Below are 22,280 nucleotides of genomic sequence, written 5' to 3' on the forward strand. Positions count from 1 at the left end.
AATGGGACAATGCAATAGTTGCAAGGTCTGAAGTAAGTCCGGAAAGTCCAAACTCAGAAGTTAAACCCGGAATATTGGCAAAGGTAATTAAATGGAATGAGCTAACCAATACAATGGGTATAAGTGGAGGTGGGGTCAAAGTCCGAGGTTGGAGCTAAGACCAGAGGCCCCAGAGACTGTCAGGGCACAGCCCCTGACCCCACACACCCTCAGGTACCCTTCCCCCATTTTCTCCTATTTTTCCCTTCACTGTTCCACAATCCCGCATGCATGCAGACCGTGGGAACTTTCTGGGCAAGCAGCTCGCCCAGAATCTTCCCACAGGGGGGTGCCAATTATGGAAAGTCGGCAAAGAGCCGAAAACTGTATAGTTCCCAGCTCCCATTTGTAGCGGCTTCACAGGAGGTTGAGAAGGTTACCCTTCTTCTCAACTCATTTCCTGTGAAGGCTGGGGCTAGCCCCCTCAGTGAGTTTGAAGACCTCGGACTGGGACTAGATACCCCAGCGACTCGGAGGATCCCCTTGGGCCTGTCACGGAACGAGGGCCGGGCCCTGACAGAGACAGAGATGCAAACAGGATTCCGGAGCAGAGGTCCGGAGTTGGGAGCATAGGTGTTGCATGCTTGTCTGGAAGGTGTTGAGGTTGAGGTCGGACCTGGAATGTTCCAGAGTCGGACCGAAGGTGGTGTCAGAGCCTGAGGTGGGATAACCTCTTGGGAGTCGGCAAGGAGAAGGTGACAGAAGGGCAGTAGGCTCCGGAGTCAGTTTTGGAGTTCCGGGACCCCGGAGCAGAGGTCGGGATTGTATGGATATGACACACTTTTTGAATCCTATCCTGATGATTCATGGCTTGAAAAGTGTACACTAAAGTCTCAGGGACATGGTCCCTCAGTATGCCAAGCTTGGTGTCAAGTTTTATGTGGCATGAGTCAACCCCACTTTGCAATACTAGTGAGTGAGAAAATTTTTATGGGGACAGCAAAGATGTTTCAAATTTTTGTATTTACTGGTTGCCAAATATGGCTTGAGATCAATATAAAATAAATCTGGCTTGGCCAACTCCAGGCACTGCTCTCCTTTCAAGTCATGCCAGTTGGGTGTCACACATAAAAATGGGATGCCAGCTCGGAATTTTGTGTCATGCTTGGGACCATGCCGGTAGTTGGTCATGTGAGTACAGTATTAACCTCATGTTGCACACCACTTTGTATTTCTTTTATCTTGGTTGGCCACCTGAACATGTATATAATAGGGGTGTTCACAGTAGCGAAAAGTACAAGAAAAGACGCCCACAAGAGTTGCCAAAAGTTGGACTTTCCTAGCGACTTTTGAGCTTGACTTTTGACCTCTTTTGATCCACTTTTGAGGTCATTCACAATTGCGTGCAAAAAAAGTGTGTCAAAACAGCCTCTCCGGTCATGAAGGATTTGAATGGATTACATAATGTTCACTCCACATGCCCATTCTTAGTGAACGTGAGCGCTTAATCCGTGCTGCTCTCAAGCATGCATCCAGCCTCCAAGCCCAGTACCGACATCAACAATGCAGTCTTCTCTGCAACCTTCGCTCTATCGATGAGCTGAGTGATCTATCCATTTCCGATTTTGACACTAATGACAACTCCGAGTCCGAAACCTCATCTGACACTGATAGCACAAGTACAAGTTCCAGCAGCAGCAGCAGCAGCAGTAGCGCCTCATCCTCCGAGTCCACTGGTAGCACTATAGAATCGCTATCTCATTCATCTATCCTTTCATCCCACTCAACCTATGAAGACCTTGTTGAAACCTACATGAGGCTCTGTCACTCCCGTGTTCAAGCCATCCGACATGTCCGGCAGTTTCTTTACAATGTTGTTACCACTAGAGTCCTCTTCCTGCATTCAGTTCCCAAGTGCAGCCAGCTTTCCTTTGTACTTCAGTGTTACAAAGAGGACAATGCACGGCACTTCCGCCACAACCTACATGTCTCACCTCATTCCTTTGATGTTCTTCTATCTCTTATCCGAGAACATCCAATATTTTACAACAGCTCTAATGTGGAACAAGCCCCCATATCACACCAGCTCACGATAACTCTTTACTGCTTTGGTAAATTTGGGAACGGTGTATCAGTTGAAGCTGTCGCGCAATGGGCAGGCTGCAGTGCTGGAGCAGTCATTAATTCTACAAGACAGATAATTGTGGCATTCCTCCCTCTTCATGACCAAGCAATCCACTGGCCAAGTGCATCGGAGAAGTGGGAAGCTTCTGATTGGGTGGAACAAGTCTCATGCCCCGCTTGGAGACCAGGATTTTGTATGGTGGATGGCACACTAATACCACTCCATGCAAAGCCAGGACATTATGGCGAACAATTCTTTGACCGCAAATCCAATTACTCCCTTAGCCTAATGGTATGCCATTGTTATAGAGATGGACTAGATACTTATGGTCCGTGACTGCAAGTAGGTAGGTTGTCTCTGCCCTCCTTCATTATATTTCTCTGTCAAACTCCATGCCAAGCTTTCCCACTGGGTTTTGGTGCTGGCTGGGGTAATTGTTAAGTTTCAAGGGACTTCCCTTGACCATTGAGACTTTGATATTAGATAGAAACCAGTCATATGACATGTAAAGGCAAATGCCGAGGATGTGGATCATTATCGAATACATAACCCACAAACCTTGTACCGCAATTGTAACATCCTCACCATTGTGCCACCACTGTAAACTCGACCTGTAACCTCAGAACCATGTCCACCTCCCTATTCATCCTCTCCATGACAAAACTGCAACGAGGAGGGCATTCCCACACCCAACCTCCTGCTGCCTGCTCCCACCAGTCCACCGGGTGGTTGAGCAGTCACTCCCATCCAACCAGAAGTTCCCTATCAGGAACTGTAGCCTATCCCACCTCCTTAGGAGAGGGATATGGTCCAGGCAGCTCCAGGATGCCTGGCCACGCACCTGCAGGTCCCACTTCCCACAGTCACCCAAGTACCGTGCACTGGTCCACCAGCCTGCTTTCCCCAACAACTCCTGCTACCGGTACGCTCCCATGAGCGCCAAGTCACCGATAGCCACCAACTGGGTGACTCCCTTTGGGAGTCCCAGTATCCCACGCTACCAGTACGCTCCATTGAGCGCCAAGTCACCGCTAGCCAACCACTCCCAGCACACCTGCTACCAGCACGCTCCCAGGAGCGCCAAGTCCCCGTTAGCAGACAGCCAGGTGGCTCCCTCAAGGAGCCCACATCATACTCGCTACCGGTACGCTCCCAGGAGCGCCAAGTTACCATTGGCCAACCCACAGGTTGTACTTCCAGACACTCATCCCATTCCGCTCTCCCTCCGATGGCTACGCAGCCACCTCCATTAGTGAGCCGAACGGCTCAGGTTGGGTTCCCCGGAACCCATTCCTGTAACAGCCATTCTGTCATATCCATCCCCAGCCAACGACTTCCGGTACCTCCGATCCCTCCGGTCTACCTCCGCTCCTTCTCCACTAACCTCGGAGCTTCCATATTCCGCAATCCCCTCGGTACCCCTCGATGGTCACCACCCCCTCCTTTCAATTTATTACCTACGCCTCCCTAAGTACGGAGCCCCAAAGACTTCTGGACAGCTCCGACGTCCACTAGCGCACTCCCGCCTCTGTTGGGCAATACACTCGCCTGCCCTGCAGAGCCCACCTTCGGGCCTATCCCTCCTTTCCGTTTCTGGGTTATCGCCTGCCTTCCCATTAACCCCGCAACCTGACTCGCCGGTAATATTCAGTCGGCTAATGTTTAACCCTGTTAGCTCCACTCCGTTCGGCTCCGCCATTTGCGGACCCGTCTTCGCTGTAACCATATATATATCCAACTTGTACATAGGTTACACTTCAGTAATAAAATCGACTAGAGTTTACCCCCTTTCAGTTCTGGTTGCCAGTTAGTAAGTTAGGGCATGGACGTGTTACTTGGCACAGCGCTCCTGGCATAAGTTGCTGAGGCCGAAGCCCTCCGCCACGGAGACTTTCCCTCATCTCAACCTGGTCTCTGACACATTCCATTTTCACGAAGCTTTGACTCATCTGCTTTTAGTTAGTGACACTTCCAAATCTACACATAATTGACTATGTTCTTGGCCCACCAGGGAGTGTCCATGACTCCACGGCCTTTAAAGAGTCACATGCTTATAAGGAATCTGACCAATTGTTCCGAGATGGTGAGTGGCTATGGGGGGACTCTGCTTATGGTTTGACACCATGGTGCATGGTACCATACAAGAAGCCACAATCTCTTATACCAGCTAACTGACAGTTCAACTACCATCTTTCTGCCATAAGTCTAAATATTCAACTGATCCTCCCCTTGTCATATCCATACAATCCCGACCTCCGCTCCGGGCTCCCGGAACTCCGAAACTGAACTCCGGAGCCCTACTTCCCTTCCGTCACCTTCTCCTTGCCGACTCCCAAGAGGTTATCCCACCTCCAGCTTTGACACCACCTTTGGTCCAACTCTGGGACATCCTAGTTCCAACCTCAACCTCGACACCTTCCAGACAAGCACGCAACACCTATGCTCCCGACTCCGGACCTCCGCTCTGGAATCCCATTTGTATCTCCGTCTCCGGAACCTCTGGTCTTAGCTCCGGCCTCAGTCTTTGACCCCACCTCCGCTTATACCCATTGTATTGGTTAGCTCATTCCATTTAATTATGTTTGCCAATATTCCGGAGTTTAACTTCCGAGTTCGGACTTTCCGGACTTACCTCAGACCTTGCAACTATTGCATTGTCCTATTCAATTCCGCTATACTCCCTCATTCCTATTTGGGCTGCTGCTTCCTTTCTATTCAGTCAGCTGGCCATTCCCCACTCCCATCCTCCCTCCTTCCTCCTTGGGCCTTGGCCCTTCATTCCTCCTTTGAGAAACACCATTGAGTCAAACCCTTGACCCTCGGTGTTGTCCCTCCTTTCAGCTCCCTTTGTCTCCTTTCGGAGTACCCTCGCTCCTTTTGATTCCAGACCCCTCCTTATATACAATGTACATAGTAACTTGTAACCTCAGTCCGAAATCGACCTGAAATGCCCCCAAGAGACTTTCCCTCTGCTAGATCCGAAATTAGGGACCCCCAGGACAACCAGCAATGGCACAGCGCTCTGCCTGAGTCACTGAGGCTGAGGTCCTTCCATGCTAAGTCTCCGATTCCACTCCAGAGTCGTCCGAATCTGCCCGTTCTAACACCCCTAGTGACTGATAATTGTCAATTCAGGTCCATATCCGGTCAGAGCATGCAGTAGGTTTCCTTAAAGGCCAATTCCAATCTCTTTGGGGGCTCTGTCAACAAATCAATAGTGTGCGTGACTACAAACTCGCTCTGGAATGGGTCCGTGCCTGCCTTATCATTCACTCATTGGTAGCACATGAAGAGAACTTTGAGTCTGATGAGGATTTCTTGTGGTGAGTTGAAGATGGGTTGCATGGTTGTGATGAGAGGGAAGATGATGAAGAAGTTGAAGGGTTTATTTGGGTGCCAACAGAACTGCAGATAGCAGGAGAAACAGAAGGTCAGCAGAAGCGCCGACATGTTCAAGAGGCTTTATTTTATCAGGTGTATGGACAACACTGAAAGCCATAGTACTAAATAGAAAAAAAAGAGTGTGCAACTAGAATTGATTAGGTGCCGAGTCAAGTCCAAGGAGGTTTTTGCCAAGGTCTATTTGTGGTGTGGCAAGTAATGTTGGGGGTGTGTCAGGGCACGGCCTAACCGGCTACCCTGACTCCCTATGCTGGAAGGGAGTTGCCATCAGACGATCCGGAGTGATCCGAAGAACGCAGGTAATCTTGCTTAGCTCTCGCTTAGCATCCCACTTCTATCTTCCATCCACATGTCACCCCTTTCCCACATCTCGCTTACGATTATCCGAATGAATAGTTATCTTTTCATGTCATCATTCTATTGGCTGTTTCTTATCTCGCTTGTAGCCGCACTCTAGTGGATAGCGTATCCATGTATATAAGCCCTATCTCTGCTGAAGGTGGCACTTCAGCGTTAACAACAACTAGGATTCTCAGGAACACCCTTATCGTCGTGAACTGACACGCGGTCCCTGACAGGGTGTGAGTGGAAATCCAGTTGGCATGAAAAGGTTCCGCTGTGCCTCTTGCGACTCCAACTGCCGCTGTGCCACATCCAATTGCTGCTGTTGCTGCAGCTCTAGTTGGCGGATTTGTAACTTGAGCATTCTGCGTTCATGCTTATTTGCCTCACACTGTCTATGTGTAGCAATGCGTGCTATGTATTCTGCATGCCACTGGTTTGACTCTCGCTCTGCGAGTTCAGACTCAAATTTGCTTGCTTCATGGAAATCAGCGAGTGAGTCTCGCTTTATCTTGATACCCCGTGCCATGGTATGGGCTGAAGATGTGCCTGGTGTCATAGATCTTGAGGTTGGTGTAATAGGAGCGGGGAGCTGCAAGTGCTGGGGTGCAAACCTTGGGTCAACCTTAGGTTTGGTGTCAACACTCTGCAGCTGCTCATCGAGTAAGGTAGTATGGGGTGATGGAAGTGGGGAAGGGGAAGATGAAATCAGGAGTAGCAACACACTATTCTAATATCTTGGAGTCAGTAACTACTAACTGGTTTCATCCTTCCTTTACATACCAAGTCCATGCCATCTTCCAACACCTCAGCCAGAGTTGCATCCTGAGACTCCGGTACATTTGTATCCATAGTAGGCGAGGCTGAAGAAAGGTTTTCGGACCCTTGGGCTTGTCCCACAGTTGAATTTGAGATCAAGTCAATGGAATGTTTTGGAAGCATGGACCAAATTCCATCCAAATCATCAAACCAAGGGAACCTCGAGTGTATCTCTGCTAATATTTAGGAATATTAGTGCATGAACATATGAGGAAATTTCTACATACCCATTTTATTTGTGTGGATTTCTTCAATTTCCTCATCTGTCTTAACACCCTGACCTGTTTCCTTCAGGAACTTAAGGTACTTGTTGTACTGTGTTTCAAGCCTGTCGGATGAAGGTTGATGATTGAATTTGCGTGCTCAAAATACAATGCACCAACTGATCCGCCCTTGAATTGCAGTGGTATAGTGGGCTAAGTCCTTGATGTAAAAAGCATGTTCAGGCTCGTCATCCCGATCCCAAATAGACTTGGCAATGATAGCCCAGTAGTCCTTCTTCTTCTCACCAGTAGAAACCTAAAAAAACGAATCAAGTAAAAGTATGGACACCAAACTGGAACATAAATCAGTCAGACCCTTGACCGGCTCTCTGCCTTCGCTGTCTGGGAAGAATCTCCACATAGTTTGAGATGCACAGATGGGTTTTCAAGCAAGTAGGATACCAGCCGATCCATCCATGTGGGGTTGGCAAGCCACTGGATGCGGTGTGTGGTGGGGGTACTGATCTCCTCAGTTTTTAGACCAGTAGACCAGTTAGCACGCTTATTTGGTGTGGGTACCACTGTTGAAGGAGCTGCACACTTGCATTGCATTGCAGCTACCCAATCGGGTGAGGAAGAAACTGTACAGTATAGGATAGTAGTACATGTGACTCAGCACGGGGTTTAATCAGCTTAAGGCCGAGTTTTGGAACCTGTTTTTAAACCAGTTTGGCGCTCTTGCAGCCCCAGAGCCCCAAGACAAAAGTGAGTCTTGTGACTGACTTGTCACAAGTTGGTGAGTCTTGTGGCTGACTTGTGACTTCGTCTTTTGATTAACTTTTGGCTGACTTGTGGTACTGTGAACGCCCCTAATAGGGACGTTCATGGCACTCACAACTCGGGAAAAACTAAGTCACAAGAATGCCAAAACTCACCACTCTTGTGTGACAGTTTTCAGAGACTTTTGAGTAAGTTTTGAGTGCAGCAAAAGGGCGTTCACAGCGACAGGTTCAAAACACTGTCATAACAGACCCTCTGATATCAACCCATAAGTCCGTTGGCCTTAGAGCATGTGGATGTATTATGTAACGACTATGCCACCGGTTCCGTAAATGCGAGCGCTTAATCCAGGTTGGACTAAACCATGTTTCTCAACCTCCAGACCAGATACTGCCACTAGCAGCACTGTCTTTTGTTATAGGCAGGGACGTCTAGCCACCTTGACCTCTTGTCTCTTAGCAACTCTGACAACAGCTCCGGCATCTCATCTGGTAGCAGCAGGTCGTTGTCTGACTCCAGTTCAGTTCCCCCAGCACTTCCAGTTCAAGTCAAGCTTCCGGCACTCAAGCTACCTCTTCCTTAGCTGACTCCCAAGTCCAATCAAGCTGAGGTCTGGGCAACAATACAACATGCAGTCAATGCATGCTTTCTATTTATGTTGGCCACTACATGTACAAAGCTGATGATCCACGAAGATTTTGGTACAACCTGTGCATTTCACCCCACACATTTAATTTAATGCTTCACTTAATTGAGGACCATCCTACCTGCTGTAATTAGTTGTAGTAACGAGTGTGGTAGGCAATGACATTGCACAGTGTGGTTCAGGTAGTAGGAGACGTTGGGAAACTGTATAGTTACATTGGAGACAAACACATGAATGCAGGACGGAATTAAGACTGTTTAAAACCGAGTTGTGAAAACAGATAGTTGTGGTTTTCACAGTCTTGCGGCTCGGAGCCGCAACACGAAAACACCCTCTTGTGGCACACTTTTCAAAACACACCGGAGTTTTGAGTCACTTGTGAGTTTGAGTTTTGGCACAGTTTTGCCTGAGTTGTGAGTGCCGTGAACGTCCCTAATGTCCGCAACTTGGCCAGAACACGATATCTAACTATCGGATTGATATCGCGTTCAGACACCTGCTGGCTGATAACAGATGAGGATAGAGGGAGTTGCCGGGTCATTCAAAAATTGAATCCCTCAAAGGGGTCGTGAGAACGAAAATTCAATTCAATTTTTCGTGGGAATTTCCCTCGAAGCCCCTTCGAGGGCGAATCCTAGGTATTGGGTCATGACTCATCAGCGATGCAGAACAGCCCAATTGAGGAGTGCATGCACCTTCCTCTTCATCAAGAAACCAGTACTACCCCCTTGGGACACAAGCACCCCACTCAACCCAAGCACCATACTGTGAACGATCCTCGTTACCACGGAAACCTACCCCACTCACCCAAAGACGTTCAAGAAGAGCTTCTGCAGTCCACACCCGATCTTGGAATTGAAGGGGAACAGGAAGCCTCCTTGTCTACAGCGAATATGCACAGGTCACGAGGTTTTGGGGCTAGGACCTCAATTAGCGGGAAACCGTTGATCCCATCTACACTAATTCAAACCAGCCAGCTATCATCTCGAAGAACAATGAGAAACCCAGTTAGACTTCTGCTGAAGGGGGATTTGAATAACATGGCTCTTGGATGGTGCGTACTTGTCTCCACATGTTGGTCAATAAGTATTCAGTAGTTCCTCTGTAAGGTCGGAGAAAGATTTTGTTAGTTGCTGGAGACTCGTGCAATTTTGGCGTCGTCAGGATGGGGCCGACGTTCATCTCGCTTTCAAGTCTATTCCACCTGAGGAGTACCAACCCACGTCGATCGTGGTGTCCTGCATTATTGGGACGATGCAGACGAATGCTTTATTACTTCAGTCGATCTCATCTTCCTGCTCAAGATGATCATCGATTCTCCTTTCAGCATCGAGGAAAAGAATCGGATCTGACGGAATCTAGAAGGATTCAAGCCTCAAACAGTAGTGAAGAGCAAGCCAGGAAAAGGGATTGGCTCCTTCTTCGCTCTTATTATGGGATTCGGAGAACCTAAACCTCGGAATATTGAGAAGGACTTGAAAGTTTTTCCATGGAAGATCATTCCAACCGCCCTAGAGAAAGTGATCAAGAAATATGTGAGTAGCATGTTGTTAAGTGCGCCATCACTAACTCCCGCTAATGCATACACAGTCATATGTGCCTACGACAGGTGTGCGACTTGACCCGATTGTCTGTCAGGATGGTGTTAAACTGGGGGAGGACTCACCAGCAGGCCATCCATCCACCATAGATCTGCCCTGCAGCTCGCAAGTGTGGGCATTGTAAGGGTCTGGGCTCTGACGTGCATGGTTGTAAGATAGGTATGTGATACGTGCTGAGGATCATGATTGCAATTTATCCTTTTATCCTTATCTTTAGTCGCCCGGCACTCATAGATCAGGGCAGCAGTAATGAGCTTGGGGGAAGGTGTGGTTTGATGGTGGTTTGGGGTTTATCAGCGTTAACCACCAGCAAGAGATCATGCACAGCATGTGCATGTTGTGGAAGGTTGTAACTGCATGGGGTGAAACCAAGAGAAGGGTATTGGAAATCAACAAATCGGACCTGCTATTTTGCCCTGATTGTTCTCAAATATTACATAACTTACCGCCCTCAGAACCACAAGGCTCCTCACAAGATTGAGGCCCTTAAGGATTCTCTTTGCCGTCTTGTTCGACGGACCTCACCCTTGATAGTGATTCAAATGATCCCCACAATGTTTACACAGGCAGATACATATAATCAATCATATCTAAATCATGCTGGGCCAGGATAAGCTCGCCATCATCCGCTCCGGAAGGTCGCTTGATTTCTTCATTGTTCACGTTCATTGGATATCGTACTTCCTCAGGTACACCTGCCCAGTCAAAGTCAACTAGCATGATTCCGGGTGTACCGTCTTCACCATGATGTTGGTAGTTCGAATGTCACCGTGCACATATCCTGCTTGGTGGAGACTGGTCGCCTTCCGGTTTCAAATGAGGCTTTTGCATATGAATCCTCCAATTCATGATAAGTATTATCGATGAAATTAATGACAACCATATACCATCCACCGGGAACGGCTGAAAGCCGTAGGAAGGCGCGAATCCCAATGATGAGGATTTGCGATGGTTCCTTCGAGTATTGATGGACGAACTTGATGCATATTTTGTCATCACCGGCAGTGCCATAAATACGAGTTTCTCTTCCTTAAGTATTCGAATGAATTGTCGTCCAGAGAAAGGAAGTGGGCAGGATGCGGGAATCCCACGTTGGGTGGCTGGGCGGGGACGGGGCAGTAATACATGGAAGTTCGGATTCGTAGTATTCAACGCTCACTGCACCCAAAAAACATGCGGTTTGCATCCACATATCGACATCGGATGTGTGATAGAAGAGCGGCAAAGTAGGTGCTACAACTTGTAGATGAGGGCGTATGGTCCACAGCAGGGCGCCTGCAAAACCAATATGGGCACCTGCAACATGAACTTTAGGTCATGATGCACCTCGAGAACACACATGCAACCTCACCAGCAATGTAGAGAATAAAACAAGGGAGATTGGAGCCCAGATTAGCAGCGTAGTACCAGGCCGCTTCAAAGATAGGCTCAGCACTGCCTAGGATAATCTCTGACTTGACTTCCATGAGCCCGAAGCAAAAGTTGTTGCGCCGAAGATCTCCGTCAGTCATATACCTGTCGATTTGGGCCACCAAAAAGTGGAGCCCGTACCTCCAAAATCTTCTCCACCCTCCCTTTCTCGGCATCGCAAAACTCTGACATAGAACTTGACAGCTTTAAGTCATGGTCTGCCTTCGTCGGTATGTAAGTTTTGCAGTCATCTTGGAACTGGCCAAATATGGGATTGTGCAATGTGATAGGTATCGTCGCGGCGGTCGATGGTGGGCGATTGAAACAGAATGCAGGAGGGTTTCTTCTCTGGTCAGCAGCGAAATTTTTCGGCTTCCCTTTTTCCGAAGGTGCCTTTTGCGCAAACTTTGAAGCCCATTCCGCCCGGCCCTTGGGGACACGGTTGCCTTATACGATGAAGGTGAAACACTCTTGCCTTGGCCATCGTCAGGTTCACCAAAATCGATCAATCATTTGCACTTACTAATACGGGGGGAGACTGAACAATGATGTGTAGATATCCATCCTGAGGTGGATGGAAGATAATCTCTGCACAGGCGATAGAGTTTCCTCATCATTAAGTTCAGCCTTCACATTCTCCTCGAAACTGCCGTCGATTGGGATGGAAACCTTCCAGAATTGAGGGTGTCTGCGTCAATGTGTGGGAGAGCGAACTTCTCCTCCTTGATGGCTTTCTTGAGGGTACCGACAGACTCTGTACTCGCAATTTGGACCGGAAAGATATGGTTGGCGCCATCGCCATGAATGAGACAGTACAGTTCGAGAATAGGAGGATCTAATTGTGGCACTAAAGACAAGCTTGAATGAGAAAATAGGTCGCGGGCGGGGGAAGCTTCGCGACTATCACTCACCAACACGCGGGAACCGAATAATGATGTGTAGGTCTTGTAGGACAATCTCTTCACTGGCGATAGTACTTGTTTGTTTTCAAGTTCAACATTCGCATCAAAACCGTCGTCGACTGGGATGGAAACCTTCCAGAGTGCGAGGTGTTGGAAAGCGACCGTCTTCTGCTCTTTGATGGCTGAGGATGCCGACAGTCGCTGTCTTCGAAATTGCCACCGGGAACACTTGGCTAGCATCATCGCCAAGTAGCCAGCAGTTGAGATGGAGCGTGACAGACATGGATTATTGGCAAGTCCAAATGATCATACAACCACGCATTCAAGTCCGCTTAGGAAAGGTTTCCCAACGCGATACGCCTGCGTCTGCACCCAAGTACTAGACGGTGGAAACACGGCTCCACCCGACAGGCATGGGACCCGTGACTTCCGCCCAGCAGTAATTTGCCAACCCTTGTCTATCCTTGTCTACCCTCGTCTGCCCATCCATCCTTGTCTGGCCTCTCGTCCATCATCCATCCATCCCCTTTCACCCTTCCCTCAACAATGCTCCAGCCCCCCCTCGAGACCGTCAGTTCGCACTTTTTCATTGCCACATGTTATCACCCAGCTAATGTACCTTCTGTCATAGATCAACCTCGGTATGCATCAACTCCTTTACACGCCTCAGCCGACGCATGCCAAACTTATGCTCACACCTGGTCTAACAATCAGGGCCCCTCACCGTCCCTCGCATCTGGATCGGGCTCTGGCAATTGTCATCTCCTGCATGGGGCACTGCCCCTGTGTCCAAAGTCAAGTCGGAGATGAACCAGCACTATCTTCATGGATTCACGACTTTTGGTGCGCCGACAACACCTGCACCATCCGTGATCACTCACTGAATCCACTGCTCTGTAGATATGGCAAGTATATTTTGACTCCTATCTCTTCGATCTTAGCGTTTGTTCATCAACAATATTCTTTACTTTGCGTGTCGGTGTCAATTAGGGTACGAACACTTTGTTTCACCTTGTACCTCGTGTTTTTTTTTCCCCCTGATTCTCCTATCCGTCTCCTGCGATCACAGCCGACCACTATGGCTCTGCAGAGTTAATCTTTGGCCAATTTCGTCGAGCCTTGTTGTGAGCGGATAACAATATCTTCGGTGAGGATGAAATAACCTTTCGGCCAAGCAGACGCCCTTCATTGCCGTTACATCCACCGCTCTGCGCTACAAAATGGTGCATATTCACGGAATCTCACATCCCATACAGCCGTTCCCGAGTAGAGGATGCTGTGCGTGAGCGTATGCGCAGAACCATGGGGGACACGATTGACATACTTCAAGTACACTGGCAACATTATGACAACCTGGACTATCTCAATGTGTTCCGATACCTGGTTGATATTAAACGTGATGGCAAGCTCAAAGTCAGGGCTTTAGGCCTTGTCAACTTTGACTCTCATCATGTCAACGAAATCTGCGAAACTATCGGTCCCGGTGAACTTCTTACTAATCAAGTGCAGGTGGGTGGCCAGTTTATTACCACCGGAACTGATTGAGACTACATCCACTAGTTCTCTTTAATCGATGTCCGGCCGCTCTATCGCATGGCCATTGTATGTAAGAAACATGGCGTTAAGCTCCTGACATATGGCACATTGGTATGCCCGACCTGCTTTTTTCGTGTTGATCATATCTAATCTAATGATTGGCGAATCATGTCCCAGTGCGGTGGATTCCTTTCTGATTTCTGGTTAGGGAAGCCTCAACCAGACTCATATAAGGATAAAATAACGCCTTCTCAGCGGAAGGTAAGCTCGAAGCTCATCCTTTTTGTCCTTATATGAGCCATCCTTGTCTCACTAATTGCATAATGGTTCGTTCAGTATCTCGACGTCATCAACGGATGGGGAACATGGGATCTCTTTCAAACTTTGCTCACAAGCCTTCGAACGATTGCAGATCGCCATGGGGGCTTGAGTATCGCGAATGTAGCTACTCGTTGGGTGCTGGATCATCCTTTTGTAGGGGCTGTTATTGTTGGTAAGTTCCGTCCTCCAAAATCGCTTCAATCTTTCATGTGGTTCTGGCTTCTTTGGCTGGCCCCTCCCTTTTGGCCTGCTAATTCATGCATGGATCCCTCTTTGAGTCTTCCATACACTAATGTCATGATTGACTCAAACTGACACACATGGACATCCACTGTAGGTGCCCGACTCGGAGTAGCCCAGCACTGTGAAGATAATGCCCAGACCATCACGACTAGTTTCCATCTGACGGCTGAAGACAATCAAATCATCTTGAACATCTTAGCACAGTCCAATGGTGGGAGGCTCATCCACATGATGGGAGATTGCGGTGCTGAGTACCGTTAAAGCCGAAATTTGAACTCAGAGGATCAACATATGGATTTGAGTTTGAAACTTAAATTTCAAATAATAATTCTAGCCACTGAGACATACATATATCATCATTGATTTCATAAAGTCTGAGGGATGAATGGCAAAGCATGAGACCTGTGACAGATTTGCATGAGGGCCATGTATAGTTAACCACATCTTCTCTGCAGTCCAACACAATGTGGTCGAGAGTGAGTCCTTTAAATGTGGTGGAGTATAGAGGAAACTGTTTGCAATGGATTGTGTATTGCATATAGGGAGGTTGGAAATCGAAATTGATGTGAGGAATTAGGTAGGAGATGTGTGCATGGTTGCTTTGATTGAGAATTCAAACTTCAATCCAACATGGACAACAGTTTATAATTAATACTCAATGGTTTTTCACCAAACCTTTTAGCACAGAAAGGTTTCTCAGTAGAGAGCATATAGCACTGGGTTTGAGTTTCAATTTGTGATCGAGTGCTTCCATGGACTTTGTCAGAACATGACAAGTGGGAACAAGCATGTCTGGACCTTTCCCCGGAAGGGGGGCCAGAGGTAGGACAAGTGGAGGGACCGTGACCTCAGTGACTTGGAGTGGAGCACTGTGCCAACGTTCAATTACACTTGCTGTTTGGTCCTTAACTTCAGAATGGGAGGGCATGAACTCTGGGGGGATCTAGTCATTGATTTTGCACTGAAGTGCCATCAACTATGGTACATGACCTATATACATAATACAGGACAAAAGGGAAAACCCAAGGAGGACTTACCCACTTGCCAGGTTGGCAAGCTCGTGAGAGAATCGCCTTATCGAGCATTGTGGAGTGGGTAAGTGAAGGGTGGAATTAGTGACAGCTATTGGGTAATGGGAAAACCTTTGCAGGGTTGGTGGAGGTCCTAGGAGGTCCATAGTAATGTTGGGTAGATAGAAATATTAATAGTCTTCTATGATGAGGATAAGGGGTACTGGAGAAGGTACCAGAGATCGGAGGTGGAGGTGGACCAGAGGTATACCAGAGGGAATGGCGGAGGTGAGGGGGAGGATGAACTGGAAGTGAACCAGAATGGTGGCGGAGTAGGTTGGTGGTTGGGCAGAGTTGGTATGGATATGACAGTGTCCCCTTCTTAGGCTTGAACCCTGAAGGCCATAAGACCCACAAGAGAGGCTAAGGGAGGTACTGTGGACAGGAGGAATGTTAATGCTGGAGGAGGCAGAGGTGGTGGAGAAGAAGAAGATTTTATCGAACCTAGTACTCAGGCCCAGGTGTTAGAACTTGCGGATTCGGACGACTCCGGAGTGGAATCGGAGACTTAGCATGGAAGGACCTTGGCCTCAGCGACTCAGGTGGAGCGCTGTGCCATTGCTGGTTGTCCTGGGGGTCCCTAATTTCGGATCTAGCAGAGGGAAAGTCTCTTGGGGGGAATTCAGGTCGATTTCGGACTGAGGTTACAAGTTACTAGGTACATTGTATATAAGGAGGGGTCCGGAATCAAAAGGAACAAGGGTAGGACAAAAGGAGACAAAGGGAGATGGAAAGAGGAACAACACCGAGGGTCAAGTGTTTGACTCAATGGTGTTTCCCAAAGGAGGAATGAAGGGCCAAGGCCCAAGAAGGAAGGAAGGGGGATGGGAGTCGGGAATGGCTAGCTGACTGAATAGAAGGAAGCAGCAGCCCAAATAGGAATGAGGGAGAATAGCAGAATTGAAATGGACAATGCAATAGTTGCAAGGTTCGGAGTAAGTCCGGAAAGTCCGAACTCGGAGGTTAAACTCCGGAATATTGGCAAACGTAATTAAATGGAATGAGCTAACCAATACAATGGGTATAAGCGGAGGTGGGGTCAAAGTCCGAGGTCAGAGCTAAGACTGGAGGTTCCAGAGACGGAGACGCAAACAGGATTCCGGAGCAGAGGTCCGGAGTCGGGAACATAGGTGTTGCATGCTCATCTGGAAGGTGTCGAGGATGAGGTCGGACCCGGAATGTTCCGGAGTCGGACCGAAGGTGGTGTGGGAGCCGGAGGTGGGATAACCTCTTGGAAGTCGGCAAGGAGGAGGTGGCAGAAGGGAAGCAGGACTCTGGAAGTCAGGTTCGGAGTTCCGGGAGCCCGGAACAGAGGTCAGGATTGTATGGATATGACACCAGGCTTGTGTGGATAGTGGGCATGAAAAGCCACAACAAGATCAGGAGCATGATCAAGTTCCGAAGCTAAGAGCGAAGAGTATTCCTCATCAGTCCCCTCATAACCTAACCAATGCATGGTGTAGACAAGGTTACAACCCCATCTATGGCGATTGATCTTAGAGTCGAGAATTTCTCCAATCTCGAACTCAGGTTGTCCATCAATCACAATTGGCAGAGGCAGAGGTTGGTTGCAGTTCAGGATGACGTTAGGAGTGGCTGGTTCAATTTGAGACACATGGAAGACTGGGTGAATGGCTCTCATGGACTCAGGGAGGCAGAGCATGATGGAGTGACTACTGTCAGGGCACACCCGCCCGACCTGCCTCCACCTGGGCCCACCTCACCCAGTACCTCTTCTCTCACCCTGCACCCTTCCTTCATGTTCTCTCCTCCCTCTATCCCTCTTCCACTTCTATTTCTATTTCACACGGATGACCTTTCCCTTATATCTATGTATTATTGACCCGCCCACGATGCACACATGACATGCCTAGCCCTGGACGCCCTGGACAGCTCCAGGGTGCAACCTAGTGCGCGCACGTGCAGCATACACCCTCGGGATCCCCCATGGGGACACCCAGGTGACTGCAGCTGTATGCAGGGTGACGTGGCAGACCTCATGTGACCCAAGCCACATGTATATAAACACACCTGGGGTGGGAATAACCTTCTTCTCAACATTCCCACTTCAGGTAAGTAGCATAGTTTCCTTTTAATAACTCAACATTCCCACTTCAGTCTAAGTGGCCAGGGATTGCTGTCCCGCATCAGGCCTGCCAGTATGCACGCCCGATCTACCCCCTGTGAGGTCCTTAGCACCGGACGCTACGCCCGGACCGCCTTGACCCCAGATGTGTCCCTGACAGCAGAAGAAGGTTTCAACTACACTTCCTCTACCTCCTCCCCTGCCATGGTGTCAGAAGAACAATATGATGACCTGTTGGCCTGGTTTGAAGAACTACAGGCCATTGTCAAAAGTCATGCCCTGAACCGGGCCGCACCCGCACCCACCCCCATACCCGCTCCTGCCCCCCTGCCTGCGCCAACACCCGTGCCCAGACCCAAGGGCCCCAAGGTTGCCCCCCCTACCCCCTTCTCGGGAGCCAGCAAGGATCTTGACCGCTTCAAAGCTGAATGTGGTATCTACTTCCATGTCCGCACGGCCGAGTTCCCCAGCGCCCTCTCGCAGATCCTCTTTGTGCTCTCCTATATGAAGGGAGGGACTGCAGGAGCATGGGCCATGCAATGCACCATCATGTTGCTGACGGCCAGCTCGCCTGCACTCATCATGGACAAGTTCAACACAGAACTCAATGCCATGTTCCAGGATCCAAACCGGGAAGCCACAGCCTGGCAGAAACTGGCAAACATCCGACAAGGGAGTGACTCCGTGGATAAGGTCATCCAGGAGTTTGAAATACTGGGACCCACCTCGTGGCTGGGTGACGTTGGGCTAGTCGACCGCTTCGAGCAATCAATCAACGCCCGGCTCTGCGAGAGCATTTACTGCCTCCGTCCCATGCCCACCACCTGGGCTGAATGGAAATGTGAGGCCACTCTCCTTGATAACCAATGGCGACGTTTCCAGGCAATGCAGCCCTGCACACCCCTGTCCAGACCCCCATTCCCGCTGGGACAACCCCTACCAACTACTGCCCCCTCTCATGCACGCCCCATGCCTGCACCCCCGTGGCCCACACCCATACCTTTACCTCCAACCCCTACAGTCCGCCCTGCGAGTGGAGCAGGCCCACAGCCAATGGACCTTGATCGCTCAAGGATCGACCAGAGGAGGAACAGGCTGTGTTACAACTGTGATGCCCCAGGGCACATTGCCCGGGAGTGCCAGCACCCCAAGGTCTGTCGAGTACGATGCCTCCACCCTGAAGACCTCCGGGCACTGATGGAAGGACTGAGGAGCCAGTTGACTGGAGAGCCAGAGATGGAGCAGAGAGGGCCAGCAGAGGATCCCCAAGAGGATTTTCAGGAAGGCGACCAGTGAGGGATGTGTCCTGGCCACCTGTAGCGGACAACTCGTGTAAATACCGCAGCATGTGTAAGCCAACACCAATGCAAAAGTTCCACTGAGTTATCGCAAAGAAAAAGAGGAAAAACACATCCTCAGCCTGTGAAAGCAAGAGAGACTCAAGGGTAGCACCTGAAGTAGCGGTATCCCCACCCGCCATCTATGTCCTCTCAAAGCAGTGTCCCCCAGGTCACTCAACCTTACCGTGAAGCTGACCACCCTGACCTCCCTCGCCTCTGTGTCCATGTCCGCCCTCCTAGACTCCAGGGCCACTGGGAACTTTGTGAGCCCCAAGTTCATTCGGAAGCACAAGCTCGAGATGACCCCGCTCCCACAGCCCATCCCCATCCATAACGTCGACAGGACCCCAAATGAGAATGGAGCCATAACTGAGGAGCTAGAAGCCCTCCTAACATTCGGGAGGCACACAGAGCGGGCCCATTTCACTGTTGCGAACCTGGGATGACAATCCCTCATCATAGGGCACTCGTGGCTACTCCACCACAACCCGGAAGTAGACTGGGTGCGACAGAGGGTTGTCATGTCCCGCTGCCCATCGTCCTGCCAATCACCACAGGTGCCGGACAACCAGGACCCTCTGATAGAACCTGGGGATGGGATCTATGCTGCGATCATCCCCTCAGGGTGGCCATGACTTAAGGGCGACTACAATGCCCTCCCAGCGAATGGCCCAGGAGGCTCGTGAGCCGGATGCAGAGCCCACATCGTTTGAAGAGTTAGTGCTGGGTCACTACCAAGACTTCTGGGATGTGTTTTTGAAAGAGGCTTTCGACCGACTACCCCCCCGGAAGCCTTGGGACCATGCCATAGACCTGGTGCCGGACGCCAAACTGCCCAGAGGAAAAACTTTCCCCCTCTCATGCCCAGAGCAGAAAGAACTAGACGAGTTCTTATGCGAAAACCTACAGAACAGGCGCATATGGCTGTCCAAGTCTCCAATGGGAGCCCCGGTCTTCTTTGTCAAAAAGAAGGATGGGTCGCTGCGGCTGGTCCAAGACTACCGAAAACTGAACGAAATCACGGTAAAGAACTCATACCCCCTCCCACTCATCTCGGACGTTCTTGCCTGCCTCCGCAAGGCCAAGTACTTCTCGGCCCTAGACCTACGCTGGGGGTTCAACAACGTCCGGATTAAGGATGGTGACGAGTGGAAGGCAGCATTCACGACCAACCGGGGGCTATTTGAGCCCATGGTGATGTTCTTCAGCCTGTGCAACTCCCCTGCAACCTTCCAGACGATGATGAACGACATCCTCCGGGACTTCATTGGCCAGGAGGTTGTCATCTGTTATATGGATGACATACTCATCTTCACTTCCACCCTAGAGGAACACCGGAAGGTCATCCGAGAGGTCCTGGAGACGTTGTGGATGCGGAAGCTCTTCCTGAAGCCAGAGAAGTGCAAGTTCGAGCAGACCTGGATCGAGTACCTCAGTCTCGTCATTTCTGAGGGCAGCATTGCAATGGACCCGGTGAAGGTCTGCGGAGTTCTTGACTGGCCGACCCCAACCAAGGTGAAGGAAGTACAATCCTTTCTAGGGTTCATGAACTTCTACCATCGATTCATCAGAGATTTCTCCAAAAAAGCATGACCCCTCCATGCGCTGACCCGGAAGACCAAGGCCTGGAGTTGGGGGCTGGACGAAGACAGTGCCTTCCATGCCCTCAAAGAAGCCATCACCTCTGCCCCCGTCCTCTCCTTCCCCACAGATTTGGGCCATCTCAGGCTCAAATGTGATGCCTCCAACTTCGCGACCGGTGTGGTCCTCTCCCAGCTCCAGTCAGATGGAGAGTTCCACCCGGTAGCCTTTATGTCCAAGAGCTTTATGGACGTAGAGCGGAACTATGAGGTGTACGACAAGGAAATGCTTGCAATGGTCCGGGCCCTCGAAGAATGGCAGCACTTCCTAGAGGGTGCTGAGGAGAAGGTTGAAGTCTACACTGACCACTGCAACCTGGGGTACTTCCGCATGGCCCAGAGACTTAACCGACGTCAAGCACGCTGGTCCCTCTTCCTCTCCTGCTTCTACTTCACCCTCGTCCATCACCCAGGGAAGCTCATGGGGAAACCGGACATGCTCTCTCGCCATCCTGACCACCCAAAGGGAAGAGATGACAACGAGGGGCTGACACTCCTCCAACCAGCCTGGTTCAAGGCCCATGCAACAGAGGCAGTCTCAGTAGAGGGCGAGGAGGCGGATATTCTGAAAAGGATACGAGAAGCGAAGGATCATGATGAGCGGGTGGTGAAGGCCATGAGGGAACTAGGGGAGGGGACGCTGAGGCCGGACGAGTGGGAGAGACGAGGAGAATTAGTCCTCTACCAGGGAAGGGTGTAAGTTCCAAAAGACCTGCAACTCTGCCATGATCTGGTACGGCTCCACCACGATGTGCAGGTGATGGGGCACCCAGGACAATGGAACTCGTCTCCCGCAACTACTGGTGGCCTTGGATGGCAGAGTATGTTGGGCGGTACGTACGTGGCTGCGACACCTGTAACCGTGTCAAATCCTTCCCCACACGGAAAGTTGGAACCAAACAAAGTCCCCACCCATCGCTGGCAGGTGATCTCAGTGGACATGGTGGGAGAGCTCCCAGACTTGAAAGGCTACAACACCATCCTGGTCGTAGTGGACCGTCTGTCAAAATGTATCCACACGGTCCCCACTGTGACGTCCATAGACTCGGCTGGGATCGCCCAGCTCTTCCTGGAGCACATCTGGAGACACCACAGGCTCCCTGAGGAGATCCTCAGTGACAGGGGAAGCGCCTTCATCTCGCACTTCTTGAAAGAACTCGCAGATCTCCTGGGAGTCAAGCTAACCCCTTCCACACCCTACCACCCCCAGACGGACAGACAAACAGAGCGGGTCAACCAAGAGATCGAAGCCTATCTCCGGGTATTCCTCAACCACTGCCAAGATGACTGGGTGGATTGGCTCCCACTAGCAGAGTTCGCTTACAACAACCGAGTCCACTCCTCCACCTGCCGGACCCCCTTCGAACTCGACACTGGACAGCACCCCAGGATGGGGACAGAGCCCACACGTACCGAGGTGGAAGCCACTGATGCCTTCTCATCTAGGATGATGAAGATGCAAGAGGAGGCGAAAGCAGCACTGGAACATGCAGCGGACGAAATGGCCCGCTACTACGACTGGGGCTGTGAGGCAGCCCCTAAGTACCAAGAGGGTGACCGGGTCTGGCTCAGCACCCAGAACTACATGACAGACCGCCTGACCAAGAAGCTGGACCATAAATGGCTAGGCCCCTTCAAGATTGTCAAAGTCGTCTCCCCGGCTGCTGTCAAGCTCCAGCTCACCACCCAACAGAAGGGGATACACCCAGTCGTGTCCGTGACAAACATTATGGGAAAACAGTGTCAGGGTTCCGTCACTGCAAGGGTTCCGCCATGTCAATTTAGGCAGGATCACCAGAATTTACGCGAACAGTATGGCAGAGAAGTGGGTTGTC

The 22,280-nt window shown here is 50.2% G+C and overlaps 3 protein-coding genes across 3 annotated transcripts; 1 reads left to right on the forward strand and 2 right to left on the reverse strand.

The window, feature by feature from the left end:
* Positions 1–6,504: 6,504 nt before the first annotated feature.
* Positions 6,505–7,482, reverse strand: EI90DRAFT_3021976 (uncharacterized protein; the record flags this gene model as incomplete). Its single annotated transcript, XM_039057731.1, has 5 exons — positions 6,505–6,573; positions 6,632–6,840; positions 6,895–6,995; positions 7,047–7,186; positions 7,246–7,482. The coding sequence occupies 5 exons, from the start codon at positions 7,480–7,482 to the stop codon at positions 6,505–6,507; spliced, it is 756 nt and encodes a 251-aa protein (XP_038908826.1).
* A 3,154-nt stretch (positions 7,483–10,636) lies between these two features.
* On the reverse strand, positions 10,637–12,492 carry EI90DRAFT_3293971 (uncharacterized protein; the record flags this gene model as incomplete). Its single annotated transcript, XM_039067409.1, has 8 exons — positions 10,637–10,873; positions 11,057–11,172; positions 11,237–11,351; positions 11,449–11,753; positions 11,831–11,895; positions 11,977–12,154; positions 12,219–12,283; positions 12,320–12,492. The coding sequence occupies 8 exons, from the start codon at positions 12,490–12,492 to the stop codon at positions 10,637–10,639; spliced, it is 1,254 nt and encodes a 417-aa protein (XP_038908827.1).
* A 469-nt stretch (positions 12,493–12,961) lies between these two features.
* EI90DRAFT_3088449 (NADP-dependent oxidoreductase domain-containing protein) lies at positions 12,962–14,577 on the forward strand. Its single transcript, XM_039062276.1, has 6 exons — positions 12,962–13,052; positions 13,362–13,718; positions 13,770–13,856; positions 13,923–14,006; positions 14,082–14,238; positions 14,404–14,577. Exons 1-6 carry the CDS (start codon positions 13,035–13,037, stop codon positions 14,568–14,570), a joined length of 870 nt encoding a protein of 289 aa, XP_038908828.1. The 5' UTR covers positions 12,962–13,034; the 3' UTR covers positions 14,571–14,577.
* The last annotated feature ends 7,703 nt before the right edge of the window (positions 14,578–22,280 follow it).

This window comes from Cantharellus anzutake, assembly GCF_015039405.1.
Source record: "Cantharellus anzutake strain C23 chromosome Unknown EI90scaffold_135, whole genome shotgun sequence".
Classification (NCBI taxonomy): domain Eukaryota; kingdom Fungi; phylum Basidiomycota; class Agaricomycetes; order Cantharellales; family Hydnaceae; genus Cantharellus; species Cantharellus anzutake.